Here is a 16,915-nt window from a genome sequence, read left to right as displayed (position 1 = left end):
CGAACACAAAATATTACATATATAATTGGTTTCACCCCGTAGTCAATACCTTGCTCTTTAAGCCAAAGATTTTTTAGTACTTTCATAAGAGCTATTTATTCTAATTAACGGCCTTTGTGATTAAGCGGTCATTTTTAAAGAATTGGAACAAAATTCGAACTTTCGCTTAAGAGCAAGGTATTGACTAGGGGGCGAACCCCCTAATAAACAAATTAAAAATATATGAATATAGAAGTTCGTTACGTAAGTTAATTCGTAAGTTACGTATATTTATTACTAATAAAAACGTTCGAAAAAAAAATTAAACAAGTTTCGAGAAAGCCATTTAACTAAATAAAAGTAAATTAATATGAAAATTTTGTTTTAATTATTCATGTACGGTGAGCCAAGATCAAAACCTGTATTTATTCAAAAACGTTCAAAAATTAAATAAAAAAAACAAGTTTTTTAAACTGAAAGTAAGGAGCGACATTAAAACTTAAAACGAACAGAAATTATTCCGTATATGAAAGGACTGTCCCCTCCTCAACGCCTCGCTCTTTACGCTAAAGTTTGACTCTGTCTCACAACTTTATTTTTTAAAAGAATAAAAAACTTGTTTTTTTTTTTTAATGAAACATATGAATAAAACATGCACAATCTGTTCAAAAATGAGCCACAGCATGAAGACACCTTGGTTACATCATGAAACCAATGAGCTTGTAGATAACCTACACATACAAAAAAAGAAAAAAAAATTCAGAAGCGGATTCGGTTATTTAAACTTCGAAAAATTATATGGGAAAAGACATATTAGTTAATTTTCTCTTTATTTCCAAGGGAAAAGAGGAAGGGACTGCCCTTATGAACACTTCTTTGTCCTCCATGATCAGTGAATTTTATGTTTAGACCTAGTTTTGTTCAACTTGTTTCAGTAGTGTTTAAAGGAGTTTTTAGTTTTTGATATTAAAGGGCCAAACACAGTTTAAGACAGAGCTTAGTATTCTTCAGCCACGTTTAATTACCTCAACGGATGAAAAGCAGGAGATTTTTTTTAAATGTCTTTCTTAAGAAAATTGGCATTTTCTTTTTTGTCTATTTTTTTATTTTGAGTTCTAAGGAAATGTGGCACTCAAATGCATCATTCGTTAACAGTTCCTAGAATAACACTTTTAACTTAACTTCGTTTTTGCAGTTTATCTATGGAGCGGAATAACTCAATTGATTTGGGACACTTCTTAACTTTGTAGTTTCGATCTTCCAGTGTATAAAGCTTTTGTAACTTAGACTTCCAAAGTTGCTTTAAAGCTAGCAGCTGATAGTAAATAAAATTCGTTCATACGTTGCAAAAAAGAAAAGAAGTAACAGACTAGCAAACGAGAATTTCTTGTCAAATTACCTCGATTTATTTGTAGATTCAGCTTTTCTGCCACGGTTTTCATTACCTCTGTTACTATGGTATTGTTTGGTGAATAAGCAAAAGGCCATCTAAAAGCTGGGTTAGGTATGCCAAAGTCATTTCTGAAACGAAGTACATACGGTGATTATCAAACAGATACGACCAAAGCGAGTGTCTGTTGTTAGGTTTGTCTCAGTAAGAAGAAGCAGCATATTAACAAATAAATATTTCTTGGACAACATTTTTAAAATAAGGCTAATGAATAATTGTAACCTTGAAAATTTTCGTTCTTTTAATTCTTAGGTGTTCAAGATAAGTGGTGTTGATTCCATATTCAAGATAGCTTCAAACCTGGTAGAGGAAATACTACGTATAATATATTGTTATCGCTAAAGGGCTGGACACACGTAGCTGATTTTGGAACCGATTTCAGCATCAGTGGACAAACGATAGCGGTAAAAAAAAATTTATTGCGCAAGATTTTCAAAACAAAACATCATGGACACAAATAGTCAACTGGAGCTTATTAATAATTGCATGATTGGTCTCAGCTTAGTTCTCAGTTTAATTCTCAACTCAGTAGCGGGGTCTTTCACCACATACTTCTCTGGCTGACTATTTATTTGTATCCCTATTTTTTTGTGATGATCATGATGAAAATCGGCGCTGATTTTGTAAACCGGCACCGAAAATAGAAAATTTTTCAAGCTCAAATAGACGCCGATTTCTTTTAAAATCAGCGCTGATTTGGAAATCAGTTCCCGAAATCAGCTACGTGTGCCTAGCTCTTAAGAAACGTTTTTGACAATGTCTTCTGACTAGAACAGCTTCTAATTACCCATATTAAAGCCAATAATTAGCGGCAATAATATCTGTAGTTATAATTTAACTCAAGTGAAATACTGTTGAGTTAATAATATAGTTATAATATTTAAACGATTTTCTTTGTGGTTTGGGGGAGGGGACAGGAAAGGTACCTAGGTTAGGTTAGGTTACGTATTTAATATATTCTATGCTTTATCCCTCCCCCTAATGTGCAAATATATAGCCCTAAACTATTATATATTCGTCCTATTTTATTTTATTTCATTAGTATTAACCAAACTTGACTTCTTCACGGTGCCCAAATAATGCACCAGTACCGAATATAATATATAACTTAAGGAGGAAGAATACATTTTGAAAAGAGAAAGCAAAACTAGGCACAGATACTGCGGAAAAAATATTTCAGAATTTCAAGCAAATTGTCACCTATGAACTGTCCACACCTTAGGAGCTGAAAGATACTTTGAAAAAAATCAACAGACGATTAACCTACTAGAAGAGATCAACTATTTTACATATTTTTGACAATTTTATGTATAATTCAAGCAAAAGACAGCATATCTATGTAAGGTTATACAAATATTCAAGCAAGAAAGGCCTAATTCATGTTTTTTTGTTTTTTTTTACTTGCAAAACTTTCACCGATTTTTGTTGCCTCTATCTACTCTCTCAGTCTTTCGACTCCTGCTTCGTTCAGGTCGATGCTCTGGCCATCAGCCGTCGCATTTGGTAGCAGGGTTGCCACCTTCAGTAGGATTTTGCTAGATCTAGTAAAAAAAAAATCTAGTAAATTTAGAGGATCTAGTAAATTTCCCGAAATCTAGTAAAAACTAGTAAAACGTCATGATTTTAAGTAAACAAAATTCTTTTTTATTTTCCATGAATTCAGGGAAAAAAATTATCGTAAACATATGACAATTTACAATTTTTGCTTGTCTGTTTTACAATTTACAATTTTGCTTGTCCGTCTCAGAGACAGAGAAGCAGTCACCTATTTTCATAAACAGACACTTCACTTCCGGCGTCTAAACGTCGACAAAATCAGCTTTCTGTATATCAAATCTTACCAACTAAAAATGAACATCTAATGACACTTGGATTTGTGATGATTGGGAATCTATTGGAATCAAAACAAAAGCCACCCAAGGTGATTAGGTGAATCTCCTCAGTTTGAAAATTTGAAAAGTAAGTAGAAATGTAACATTATATATATATATATATATATATATATATATATATATATATATATATATATATATATATATATATATATATATATATATATATATATATATATATATATTATATATATATATATATATATATATATATATATATATATATATATATATATATATATATATATATATATATATATATATATATATATATATATATATATATATATATATATATATATATATATATATATATATATATATATATATATATATATATATATATATATATATATATATATATATATATATATATATATATATATATATATATATATATATATATATATATATATATATATATATATATATATATATATATATATATATATATATATATATATATATATATATATATATATATATATATATATATATCAAAAAAAATATTTTTGAACTTGTAGGTTTCCGGAATTTTTAATCATACTATGAAAACGAAAGAAAAGAGGAAAAGAGAAAAAAAAGAAGAAAAAAGGAAAAAAGATTGTGAAAATCGTACTGATTATCCTCCTAAAGTAAAAATCGATGCTTGATGGTGCGCGTGCGGCGTAGCCACACGCGCAAAAAAAAATTTTCAGCATTTAGTAAAAACAGATGCGATCTAGTAAATTTTTCCTCTCCGATTTAGTAAATTCTTCCAGGTCAGGGTGGCAACCCTGGTTGGCAGTCGCTTTGCTCATATAGTGCCCTAAAGGCCTATATTCTAAATAAAAAAAAAAACAAGCATTTATATGGATGTTGGCCAATTAAATATACTGTTCTTTTAAACTCAGCCATGTACGGATGCAATCACTTCTATTATTTTCCTATGTACGTTAAATTTAAACTCAGTGATTAAGCCGGATCTGCTTATTCACAGAGGGTGGAAATTTATAAGTAAAATTAAATCATTTTGAAATTTTCATTTACGACGAAAAAGGTTCCATCCTCTCCTTTAATCAAATTCTTGATTCTTCTGCATACCAAACAGAGGCAGGGTAATAGTGCTGTCAAAGCAAAAAGCGATATGGCTTCAACGTTTTTTTTGTTTTTTTTTTCACTAGGCCATTTCGTATGAAAGGAGTTGTCGTGGCAATTTCAGCTGGGGTTAATTCAACTGGAAACTGAAAGTTCTATTGCTTTTTTTGAAATTCAAAAGATATTGGAGGGAACAAGCCCCCTCCTTTCAACATAAATATATTAAGTTGTCATATCGGTAGCGAGGATAAGAGTCTTCGAAGGTATTGGAGGGCAACAAGCCCCCTCCTACACTTTTTAGCTGTCCGTTCCCCCTCAAGCCCAAAACACACCCGATATTAATTTTAAGATAACTATTTTGTTGAAAAAGTCGGAAGGCCCAATAACTGTTCCATGGGGATGGTATAAGCTTCCATAGCTCCTGAGGTGAGGGATGTAAATTATGCAAGTTGCTAATTGTTTATATAAATGTGTTATTATTCGGAAAGAGTGGTGCGTTTGATCCTGGATTTCTATAAAAGCTAAGGCTATTAAGGTGAAACTGTCAGGGAATGTCAAGGGCTATATTAAGCTAAATCAGAAGCCCCTATGTGCATGCAGGTTGTAGCAACAATATCTCAGAAGCAGTCAAGGCTACTAAATTGAAGCTTTCTTGAAATGTTGCATTAATTCGAAAGACACTAAGCGTCTTCGGGTTGTCAAAAGGGCATATTTGCAATAGCCTGGAAACAGTTAAGGGTATAGAGTTAAAACTCTCAGGTTATGTTGGGGGTGTGTGTAGAACTAAATCCAAAGACACTAAGCGTGTTCAAAAAAGACATTGTTTGCATAAAAAACCTGGTTGTTAAACAGGCGCATCTGAAACATCTCAAAACCAGGTAAGGACATTATGTTGATATTTTAAGAGTATATTAAGCAAAGGACACAATGTGCATCCATGTTGTCAAAAAGGCATACCTGCAATATCCCAGTAACCGCCAAGTTCATTAAGTTGAGAGTTTGAGACAACACTAAGGGTGGTCTTGAAATAAATAAAAAAAATAATTACCTGCATCGGGTATTACGTTGCAATTTTCAGTGCATGTTGATGGGGACTTTCAACAAAATTAAAGGCAATACGTGCATCCAGAATTTGAAAAGGCGTATCTGCAATACCTATGATAAGGCTAAGACAGTGGTCAAATGGGGCTCTGAAGCATGGGCGCTCCGAAACTGGATGAAGATTTGCTAGATGTTTTCCAAAGAATTGCCTACGGATTCTTCTCGGTACCCGGCTGACTGACCATATTTCAAGCAGTAGGCTGTACAAAAAGTGTGGTTCAATCCCACTTTCTAGGGCTATAATGAGAGAAAGGATGACTGATTGCCGAAGATTGTCTTTTTCGGCCAATCGTCTAGGGCTAAACAGGAAGCAGGTCGTCCGCGGCTGGGGTGGGAGGATGTCATCAAGAAAGATTTGAAGAAAATGGGAACTTCCAGGGAGGATGCTAAAAGCGAGGCTTCGAATATGTTGGGATGGAGGAGGAGCGTGCATAGCTGTGTTGGCCTCAGGCGGCTTGGTGCTGGGGTAAGTTGTCAGTTATAGTAGTAGTATGGTAAGGCTAAGTATAATAAGTTCCAAATTTCAGGGCATTTTGAACTACTAGTACTTGCTTGTGCTTGAGACGAGATACAGGCTGTTCAGCGCAACTCAGCACCAAGAATACGCTGGCCCACATTCTGCGACTATCTTTGTTTTACTGTCAAGGGGTGGATGATTCCCGACTATGAATTGTCCCATTTGCACTCATGTTTCCAGAGTCCACCCATATCTGTATTGTTGAACTGAGTCAAAAGAAACTACGCGCATTCAATTTGTCAAAAAGATATGGGAAATACCTGAGGTATACCTAAGGTAACCAAGTTAAAACTAGTAAGGGAAAATGAGGGGGGTACTGAACTAAGACAAAAGACACTATATGCATCTGGGTTGTAAGAAGGGTGTATCTGCAATATCTAAATCACGGCTTATGGTATTAATTTGAAACTAATAGGGGATGTTGAGGGCAATTTTGAACCAAATCAAAAGACCCCTTTCTTCTCCACGTTGTCAAAATGGCGTATATGCAATATGTAAGGAGTGGCTAATGGTTTCAAGAAGAAACATCCTTGGAATGTCGAAGGGGATATTGACTTAAATAAAAAGACACCAACTACATCATGGTTGTCAAAATGGTATCTTTGCAATATCTGAGGAGCAGCTAAGGCTATTAAGTTGAAAATTTCAGGGAATTTGAGGGAGGTGTGGAACTAAATCAAAAGAAACTATGTGCATCCAGGGTGTAAAAGTTGAGTGTCTGCAATATCTTAGGAGCAAGCAAAACGAAAGGCACACAAGCAATGGCTGATCTCAAAGAGCAAAAATAGCAGACTTTGTTCCATAAAAAAAGATTCAAGAATTGAAGCTCCCTTATACCGCCGTCTAAGAAAACTTCGATTCCTTGCCTCAAAATAAATAAGGGACTGTTTTGCAAGACACATAGGCAGGGACTGAAGCTCTTGCTAAGGCGTTTTCCGAATTCTCAAATCTGGACGACAGTCAAGAAGTTTAAGATTTCTTTAGTCAAACCGATACTCTCCTTGATCATGTGAACTGTTCTACTTCTAAAGCTCTTCGCAATCTGCAGCGTCTTGATGTGAATAAATCCACGGGTTCTGAGAGTATACCTAATTTTGTTTGGAAGTCCTGCAGTGCTTAATTAGCTGGATCTTTATTATTGCTTTTCCGGCTGTTTTTTCGCTTTGGACCTATTTCGTACATATAGAAATCTGCCCATGTAATTTCTATGCTTTCTACAAAGTATGACAGCGAAGCCAACTAAAGTAACACTACAACTATTGTGTCTACAGACGTCTGTTAAAAGTGATCGAGAGTTTTCTTTCTGATCGTTCACTGCGGATTTTTCTTGACAGGTTCACTTCCCTCGAACATCCAATAAAGGCAGGCGCCCCCTGCACCTTGTCAGCCCTCTGCATCTTTTGGCCGACAAAAACACGACACACGTTGTCATCCAAAAACATGAGGACCCACTCAAGGCCTGCTCCTACAGACGGATCTTTTGGAAATTGAAAAGTGGTCCGTTGCATGGATGGTCGGAAAGTCGTGTGAGCACTTCTGTGAGCTGGACCTTAGAAAAAGTTGTTGGTACATTCAAAAGATCCAGAGTAGTACTAATAGACTGGGTTCAGTCGTTCCCCATGATTCTGACCAGGCTGTTAGCAAAAGATTTGATGTAAAGTCAATGGCTGCTTTTTTACAAATACATAAATTCCCCTGCTTGACTAGAGCTTTCTCGTATTGTGCTACCAATCGTCCAACTAACAAGGCAGACACGAAGATACACAGCTTAGTTCAATTATCAAGGTTGAGACACCAAGAACAGAGCTTAGTTTAATTATCAAGGTCGAGACACCAAGAACAGAGTATTTGTAGAACAGTATCATTCGATATTGTATTTGAATTTGGAACGATCTTCCAGGGGAAGCTTTCCCTAAAAATTTCTCTGCCGACTCCTTCTAACGAATATTCAACAATCATGTAATACATCATAATGGATCCATGTGAAAGTTAGCGGCAAATCGGATATTTAAATGTACCTGGCACCATAGATTTAGGAGAAAAAAAAGGTATTCAGTCAGAATTTCCAGTATGTATTGAGGGGTATTTTGAACTAAGCTAAAACTCCATATTAAAGCCCAGGCTGTCACACAGGCGTATCTGCAATATCTCAGAAGCGGCTATGGTTATTAAGTTGAAACTTCCAGGAAATAAATAAGGGGACGTTTGACTAAATCAAAAGGCACTACATGCTCCTGGGGTTTGTTTTAATTGGGTGGGAGGGGTGGCAAGGTGAGCTTATTGAGAACAAGAAGTGTTTGGAAAAATGCGGTTTTATTAATTTTTAATATTGAAATACTCTTTTTTTTCATGTTGATCTGCTTAAAATTTTAGGCCGTGAACAGATCTCATTAAAGTTTCAGAGCCAAGGAAACCCCAACCGGAAATAAATTGTATTCATTCTTGACATCGTACCTTTATTTTGTTTTTTCAACAGCAAATTAGAACTATTTTTAATAAATGAGCTCAAAATGTAATTAAAAAAAGAAGCATTGAGAATGAAAATAACAACAATAAATTATTATAATGAACTGGTCGAATAATATTCTTCTATGCTCAAGGTCGTAATATGATGGGAATGATGGCTTCATCCTTATAGAAGGCCAAAAATTATGCAGGTTTTCATTCCACTTATTTCAAAAGTATTCTCCGGCCCATCCATCCAAACTTCTATCGTAGAACTGTTATTAAATTTGTTGCAAAATGTAGCCCAAAATATAATTGGCAAAATAAAATCTTGATTCTTAGGAGAAAAATAGAAAAAAAAGCTTTACAAATAGCTCTATTGTTAACCAACGTAGGAAACGATGTCAATAAAAAAACAAACAGAGATAAACACGAAAACTTTTTAACAAACATGTTTTTCAAAGAAAAGTAAATAGGTACATTAAGCCAAAGACAAGCAGAACTGAAGTCAAATAATAATTCAAGCTTAAAACAAACAGACATCAATATCAATAAACAAATGAGACCCAAAACGAACCGAAATTACAATGAATAATTTATACTTTACTGAAAACAAAATATATTTTCTGAAAATTAATATATCCAAAATTGACGAGACTTCCGAAAATTCATATCATTATATGTTTAACTGTCAATCTGCATTCATTAGTTCTTTTCTTTAATCACGATTTTTACGATGATTTTCTTTTCTTTTTGATGTAATGACAAATAAAAACATGGCTCAAAATAAAAATTACCCACAGCAAAGCACAAATGGCGCTCAAGTGTCTAAAAGCCTTGGGGAGAGTTTGCTCTTCCCCTGTTGGTGTTCATTTCTGTTCGTTTTAAGTTTGACTAGATTATTTATTGTGCTTTCTGTTCCTTTTGGGTCTTATTTATTTATTGGTAGTGATTTCTGTTTTTTTTTTTTTTTTTTTTTTTTTTTTTTTTTTTTTTTTTGTACGTGTCTCGTCTTTTATGTAAGCAGTGAACTAAATAGCTACTAGAGGAATCTGAGAGGATACCCATTCTTTTCTAGCTGTTATACATCTCAGAGTGCCAATACCACTTGCTCGGACAAGCGTGGCAAACTTCCCTCAACACATAGGGGCAAATCCAACATACCTCCTTATTCTATACATTCGACACACGTGTCACGCATCAAATGTGTGTATTCAAAGCGGGTGACCCTACGAACTGATCTCTCTTACCCTATATTCTCTGAAGTATGGAATACTCCCTTCCATTTCAGGAGAGAAGATGTTTCATGAAAACATCTCACTAGGGGCGTGGGGGCTAGCATTATGTTTTAAATAACAGTTGAACCGGTCTTCATTAAAGAGTCGACCATGATCGCAGCAAGTACGTGCGATATCGGATAAGAACTTCAACCCTATATTCACACAGACCACGGATTTGCAGAAAACCACAGCGGATTAAGTTTTGCGGACGGACACATGCGTCTCTTGCCGGTCACCCCTGCGGTTTTTCGCAAGACGCATGGGTTGAAAAAATTTAACGCATGTGGTTAAAACGCTTGCGGATTGTGAAAGAAAAGAACATGGAGACAATTGAAAGGCTGATTTTAAATTTTAATTTCATAAAATAATATATGACCTAAATCGTCCTAAGCATAAAAGACCGCATTTAATTTAGAAGGCTTGGGAGGGGATCTTAAGAGAAACGAATTTACCAGATATGATGTGGTGAACAGTGCACTGGACTCTTTTAACAGCAAGCTATCCGCGAATGTATGACCAAAGCTCACAATCCACTAAAAGGAATGGGGGAGACGTCTATTTTGCTATTTTATGATCCCATCCTTTTTTTTTTGACAAATGCAACTGTTGATTTGGTAATTTTGCTCTGATAGACTAGCCCATGCTATGTAAGTCTACACTACGAATTTTAGCTGGGCCACAGTCATGGAGAAGATACAATATCCAATATCAGGGATCGTGCAGGGCAAACTTATTAAAAAACAGTGAATTTAATGACTCAGATGCAGAAAAAGTAACCGACTGCAAAGATCCTGGTAAATTTGGTATATAGGACCATAATGAGATAAATAGGAAAGTCAACTTTTTATGTGAACAGAGTCTGCGGTTTCATCGCTGCGGCAATGCGGTGCGGAATACGCACCGCATTGCGTTTTCCGAAACGCACCTGTCTGTGAGAACAGTAGGTAACAGGGAAATGATAGTGTCTCAATCTGAAACTCTCAAAAAATATTGTTCTGGAGATTACAGTTAGGATCTGTGCACAAAAGATAATCAATTTTATCTAGATTGCACTTTGAATGCTTAAAGTCCGATAACTTTTGATGAATCACGTAGAAAAACAAATGCGGAAACAAAAACGTACTTAATATGTTCCCTATACACATCCACCTTATGCAAGAACTGATAAGGTTTTTCAAAGAAAAGCTCTTTTAAAGAAAAGAAAAAAGCAATACCAAAACCTGATACGAGCGCTATTAGTTTAAAATATGTCAAAACTGAAATGAACATAAATTAGTATTAATAATAGTATCAAACTCCAGAAAAAAGTACATGCAAATAAAAATTGGGCTGTTGGCTCCCTCAAACCGACTAAAAGCTAGAACATCATTTTTCGCTTTTCTCAACACAGCATATATTTAAAACTTTTGTTTTATCACCGTGTTAATAATTCAAAACGCAAATCAACTTTCAAAGAAAAAAAATCTTGTAACAAATACATTTGTGACGATCAATTCAGTTTTACTATAGTAAAAGGAAATTCATTTTCGTCAATTATTTTTTATTTCAGTTCCATTTCTTTACAAATTACAGAATTTTGACATAGCTAAATTAAACTTCTAAAACACCAACTGGCAATTTTTAATTATTCTGTTTACTTCTTAGTAAAGCGCAAACAGTACTCTTGCCTTTATGGGGGTTTGAGGAGGTTGATGGCAGCCCAACTTTTATTTGTGGCAATTTCGATTCGTTTTGAGACTGCTTGATTTAAAATCTTGATTACTATTCGTTTATTTGCTTTTTGACCTTTCCACTGTTCTGATTAAAATTGTATCTACTAGCTTTAACCCTATATCATCCAAAGCTGCAGGTTATCCACGGCCAAGTGGTGCTATCATATACGGCATTGCAGTGAGTTTCAGCCGTTAAAAGAGGCAATAGAGCTTTCAATTTGTAATCGAACGAGCACCCCTCCAAGTTTTTGAAGTAATTTGTTCTATATGATGAGACTGGGAAAAATAGTAATGATAATGTCTATGAATATATTTCGCTCTCTACCAAGTCAACACCGTTCTGTTGATTAAAATATTTAAATGGGATATCCAAACATGAATTTTCAGGTTATGATTTTCAAATTTTTTTTTCTTGGAATTCTACGGAAAAATTTTATTCTTAGGGGGGGGGTCCTTACCCCTTCCACTTCTATAGAGTTAAACATGTAAATTTAATTGCTTATTTTTATATTTAATATATTACTACAAATTAGGGAAACATGAGATAACCCTCCCCCCTCGCTCAATATTTATCTGAATATATTCTCTCTCAAGTATATATTAATCTTTTTTCGCTTACTAAACGAACACAGTAAAACACCAGTCTGATCTTAGCATTCGGACCATTTTGACATTCTAAGCGTCTTTATAACGCTTTTCCGTAAATTGACAACGAAATCATGATTTTCATTTGTCTTTAGAATAATAGTCTATCGCTCAAGAATTTACCAAACACCCCCCCCCTCCAAATAATACAAAGTATATTATAGAAGTTTGTATTTGCTCGGGGTGACTCTGAAACTACGTCGTAAGAAAGCGGGTGGAGAACTGGTTGTAGGTTCTGGGGCAAAGGTGGGCCAAGACTGAAAGATTTTAATCTGTGACGATTTTCAATTTTTAATATGTCTGACTGATTATGAATTAAATTGAGATTACGACTGTCTGCAATAAAATGGAAGTAAAAACTTAAGTACTTACACGGGGATATTGGGCAGTTCATCAATGGTGAAGGGCTCCCAAGTTGTCACATCAATAGGAGTGATCTCAACTAATGACCTTACAGCAACTAAAACAAGGCAGAAAACCAAAGGTAATAGGACCTCGGACACTGTCTGCACTGGATGTCGTATTTGTATTACCCAGTTTTTCCATAAAAGTAGTCGAAACTTTTTCCAGCCACTTGAGTATTGATTTTTCTCATAAATATCTATTTTGGACTTAGACAAGTCCAGTTCAGACATTTCCAGCTTTCAGTTATGGAAGTTGATTCCTCACTAGAGCACGAAATATAAAAATATTGAGTAAGGGTTGCAAAAACCAAAGAGGAGGACTAAAAAACAGTAAAACAGCAGATGTATTGGCTAATATAAGAGATGTAATAATACAAGCAGGAAGTCGAAAGGAAAAAAGTAAAATTAAGTACAGGATAACGAGTTATGATATTAAAAAAGCCTTCGATAAAATAAGAAAAAAAATTCTAGTGTGGATCATGAATTACTACGGTTTCCACGAGAAATTCATAAAATGGATAAATAGGATAATAGACAAAATAGTACAAGTAATTTGTGTGAATAGCGATGTTACGGGAGAATTTGAAGCAGAAACTGGAGTGAGCCAAGGATGCCCGCTGAGTCTTTTACTGTTTGAACTATATTTTGACCTGTTACTTAAATATCTAGAAAAGAAAATAAATGGCATTATAATAGAAAATATGGCAATGAAGTTGAACAGTTTTGTGGATGATCTGACAACGTACACAGAAACTGAAGATGATTTCAAAGTGGCCTCTCAGTGCATAGTTGAATGTGACATCTTCAAGCTATAGCTCAATAGAAATAAGTGTGACATGCTATCATTGGGAGACGAAGCAGAAGAGGTGTGTGAGGGATCTCGAAAAAGGAAAAAATTAAAATATTGGGTATGTTTATTCAAAGAAGTTGGAGCCGAACGGAAAGTGAAAATTGGATAAATACGATATCGAAATTCAAAAATGCCCTTAGACAAGGATCTTTAAGAGGGCTGACTGTTCACCAGGAGTCCCAGTATGTAAATACTTATGCTTGCCCAGTTTTATGGTATCTGTCCTTGTTTCACAACCTAAAAAGACACATCTGAAGCAAATTGTGAGTGCAATTTACCAGTACATATGGAATGAAAAATTTCCACCTAAATTGAAAACAGACAATTTGTTGATATATATAAATCATGGAGGCCTTCAGGTCATACATGTGGAATGTAAGATGAAAGAACTTTTCATTAGGACAATGTTGGAACAAGTAATGAGGAAAAAAAATCACCAACAAGTGCTTGGTATGAAACATGGAAAAGAAAAGAAATATCCTCCAAAATATAATCAAGCATTCGAAGAATTTTATAAAATAGAAAATTAGGAATGTCGCTTGAGATAACTGGGAAAATTGGCAAAGAAAAACTTAAGGAATAATATGAAAAAAGAAGCAGCTTCCTCCACTAAAAATAATTGAAAATGGTGGTTATAGTGAAGAAGAGGTGGACAAAAGTTTCATTCTAATAGAAAGTTGTCTGTTGCCAACAAAAGCTAAAGAACACATGTTTTTCTTTATGCATAATTTTTTACTCACAGAAGAGTCGAAAGTAAAGATGAATATGAGTGGTAGTAATGGACTATGTAAGCTATGCAAGAAAAAACTAGAAGCGCAATGTCACGTAATGTTAGAATGTGAAAAACAAGAAACAAATGTAGCAGGACTGAGAATTTATTGGCAAATATTACAGGTAAAAAAAGATGAAGTTAATGAAGTCATTACACGTGGAAGCGAAAAGAAAAGCAGAAGAAAGATTATGATGTGATAAATCGTTTGGAAACAGAATGGAAAAGGATAAGGATTATGAAGTTTAAGAAAATAGAAGACGTGTTTGGTATAAAGTAATAGAGAATAGTTTTTGTGTCTTGGTGGGCAAGAATGTGTTGCTAAAAAAAAATAATAATAAAAGGAGAGTTGAAAAAAAAACATTTCATGGGGAAGGGGTTCAAACCCCCTAAACCCCCTCCCCACCGCTGGATATGGCCTTGTCTTATAGACTGAAGCTTTATCCTTTTTCGATGTCCATAGAAATCTATGGACTTTAAAAGTCCGCTGATTTATATGGGCATCTAAAAAGGCTATAAGCTTCGGCATCGACGCTAGCAAAGCGAATTCGACCTCCAAGAGTTGAAGGCTCAAGAGCTGGTCTGAGTGAAGCGAGAGCCAACTCCAAGACGAAAACCCCGAGTAATGGTCTCGGTGAAGACAGTACAAACTACAAAGTCCAAAGGTTTGAGCACCAGCCAAAGCCAAGCAAGGTTTTCGTGCCCGCACCTAATTTAGGCGATGAAGACCAGCTTGTATCGCTCCAACGGTTTTCCAAGGTTTCGTTCTATGTCAATTTATAGGGAGAAAATAAAACCAGAAGCAGAGGAAAGAATTTACTTTTATGAAAATATGGCCTTTAAATGCAATATCACCGCCTTTCTATCAGATTAAAATAGTACTTGAAAGCGTATTAAATATCCATACAGATCGTATACAAAAATCCCTCCAAGTTTAAAACTTGCAATGGAAGATTAATCCGAAATAATATGGGTACTACAAAACCAACCTAACCCTAAGCACAATCGTAGGTAGTTTACCAAAAACGATGTGCATCGTAAGAACAAAAAAGAAACTTACGTAATGTATCAAGAAATTAAATTGAAACTTGCACTCGTAAAAGACTTTAAAATACTAAGATTATCTGCCAGACTCGTAGGTGATAAGGTAAAGCTTATCAATCAAATTTGCTGTATCACTAGCAGAGAGCAGTAGAACATATACTGGAAAAAAGAAATAAAAAATGTAATAATAAGACAATATTTGCATAGGAAACTTAAAGAAAAACATGCATACACATTAGATTCTGTGGAGAGAAGTAAAAGTGTTCTGAAATAAAGCTCCAAATTATTTCTGACGCTTTTTTGGGCAGCACTGAATGACAACTTTTGTCACAAGAAAAAAACATACAACTTTTTAGAAATTTGAAGTTGAACTTATCATAGTCTAGTTAGTGCAGAGTCAGTAAAGAGCAATGTAATAAAATATACATACAGGCTATTAAAAATAACCTACATGTTAGTGCAGAGCCAGTAAAGAGCAATGCGCACCTCATGTTTTTTGCCTTAACATTTCGATTTGTACGATCGTATGGTTGTACTTGTACGGTTGCCCGTAGAGGCATCAAGAGGCTGATTTAATCGCAAATTACAAGTTCTTAAGACATCCTTCTTAAGGGTCAAAGCCAATAGTAGGGAAAAGTTATATCCCCAAGAAGTATCTAAACCTACAAGATATCAAATAATATTTATAAAATATCCAGTTTAATGAAGAACGATTACAAGGTTTAAAAATTTGCCTTCGGCGGCTTTGAGAATAAAGGTCCAAAACCATGAGAAAAACCCATGTAAAACAGAGCCAACAAAGGGTAGACATATTACATCTTGTTAAAATAGGATTTCAAATTTGCATGGTTGAAGAGCCCAAAGTCATCCTTTTCGGCTGTAGCCATAAACATCCCACGTCCCTTACCCGATATTTTATACATAGTGAGCTGTTCATGCAAATTCTTGTTGAAATCAGAGACATACAAGGGTTTCAATGTGTGTGATTACGGACCCAAAATTGGGCCCTTAAGAACGTACTCTTTCTAAACCCCCAGCTCTCCAAAGAGCCTGGTAACCTGCCATAGTAAAGAACAATATTGGCACAATGTATTATTTTTTTTTCTTGCTCTTAGACCAGGGCACTTCGTATTGAAGGAGTTGTTGTAGAAACTTTGAAAAGAGCTCACTTGATTGGAAATTGAAGTGGCTAGTGCCCTTTTTGATAGTTGAAAGTGAATCGAGGGCACCTAGCCCCCCCCCCCGCCCCTCCTTCCCCCTAATACATCCAATCCAAATTTTGAGATAGCCATTTGGTTCAGCGTAGTTGATTTCCAGATAGAAATTATGTTTTTGAGGAGGACACTCCCCCCACAGCCTTCATGGCAAGGGTCGTAAGTTATGCCCTGGGGGCGTATAAGGTTCTTATAGAAAGCGTTGCCACAGAAACTTCAGTTCATTAGATTGGAACTTCAAAGGGCTAGTTCCCTTTTTAATAGTCGAAAGTGATTGGAGGGCAACAAGCCCCCCCCCCCACCGCCCATCCTTCCCCCTAAGACATCCAATCAAAATTTTGAGATAGCCATTTGGTTCAGCGTAGTTGATTTCCAGATAGAAATTATGTTTTTGAGGAGGACACTCCCCCCACAGCCTTCATGGCAAGGGTCGTAAGTTATGCCCTGGGGGCGTATAAGGTTCTTATAGAAAGCGTTGCCACAGAAACTTCAAAAAAGGTTCATTCGATTGGAACTTCAAAGGGCTAGTGTCCTTT

At 35.2% G+C, this 16,915-nt stretch overlaps 1 protein-coding gene and 1 long non-coding RNA gene across 2 annotated transcripts in view; both read right to left on the bottom strand.

Annotated features, from left to right (window-relative positions):
* LOC148944293 (phospholipid-transporting ATPase ABCA3-like) overlaps positions 1 to 15,313 on the bottom strand; it is a 233,259-nt gene extending 217,946 nt beyond the window's left edge. Inside the window, exons 1-3 of the mRNA XM_089100087.1 lie at positions 15,182 to 15,313; positions 12,471 to 12,766; positions 1,379 to 1,500 (exon numbers count right to left, since the gene is read on the bottom strand). Coding sequence (XP_088956213.1) covers positions 1,379 to 1,500; positions 12,471 to 12,733 — 385 coding nt within the window. The 5' untranslated portion in view covers positions 12,734 to 12,766; positions 15,182 to 15,313. The remainder of the gene's footprint in view (positions 1 to 1,378; positions 1,501 to 12,470; positions 12,767 to 15,181) is intronic.
* LOC148944291 (uncharacterized) overlaps positions 15,211 to 16,915 on the bottom strand; it is a 66,385-nt gene continuing 64,680 nt past the window's right edge. The window contains exon 3 of the long non-coding RNA XR_016142829.1: positions 15,211 to 15,324. This is a non-coding gene — a long non-coding RNA (uncharacterized LOC148944291). The remainder of the gene's footprint in view (positions 15,325 to 16,915) is intronic.

The sequence above is a fragment of the Artemia sp. Qi Xiang Cuo genome, chromosome 14 (genome assembly GCF_049724085.1).
Source record: "Artemia sp. Qi Xiang Cuo chromosome 14, ASM4972408v1, whole genome shotgun sequence".
NCBI classification, from domain to species: domain Eukaryota; kingdom Metazoa; phylum Arthropoda; class Branchiopoda; order Anostraca; family Artemiidae; genus Artemia; species Artemia sp. Qi Xiang Cuo.
The sequence above is the reverse complement of the archived record's forward strand: the minus strand, read 5'-3'. Positions and strand labels throughout refer to the sequence as shown.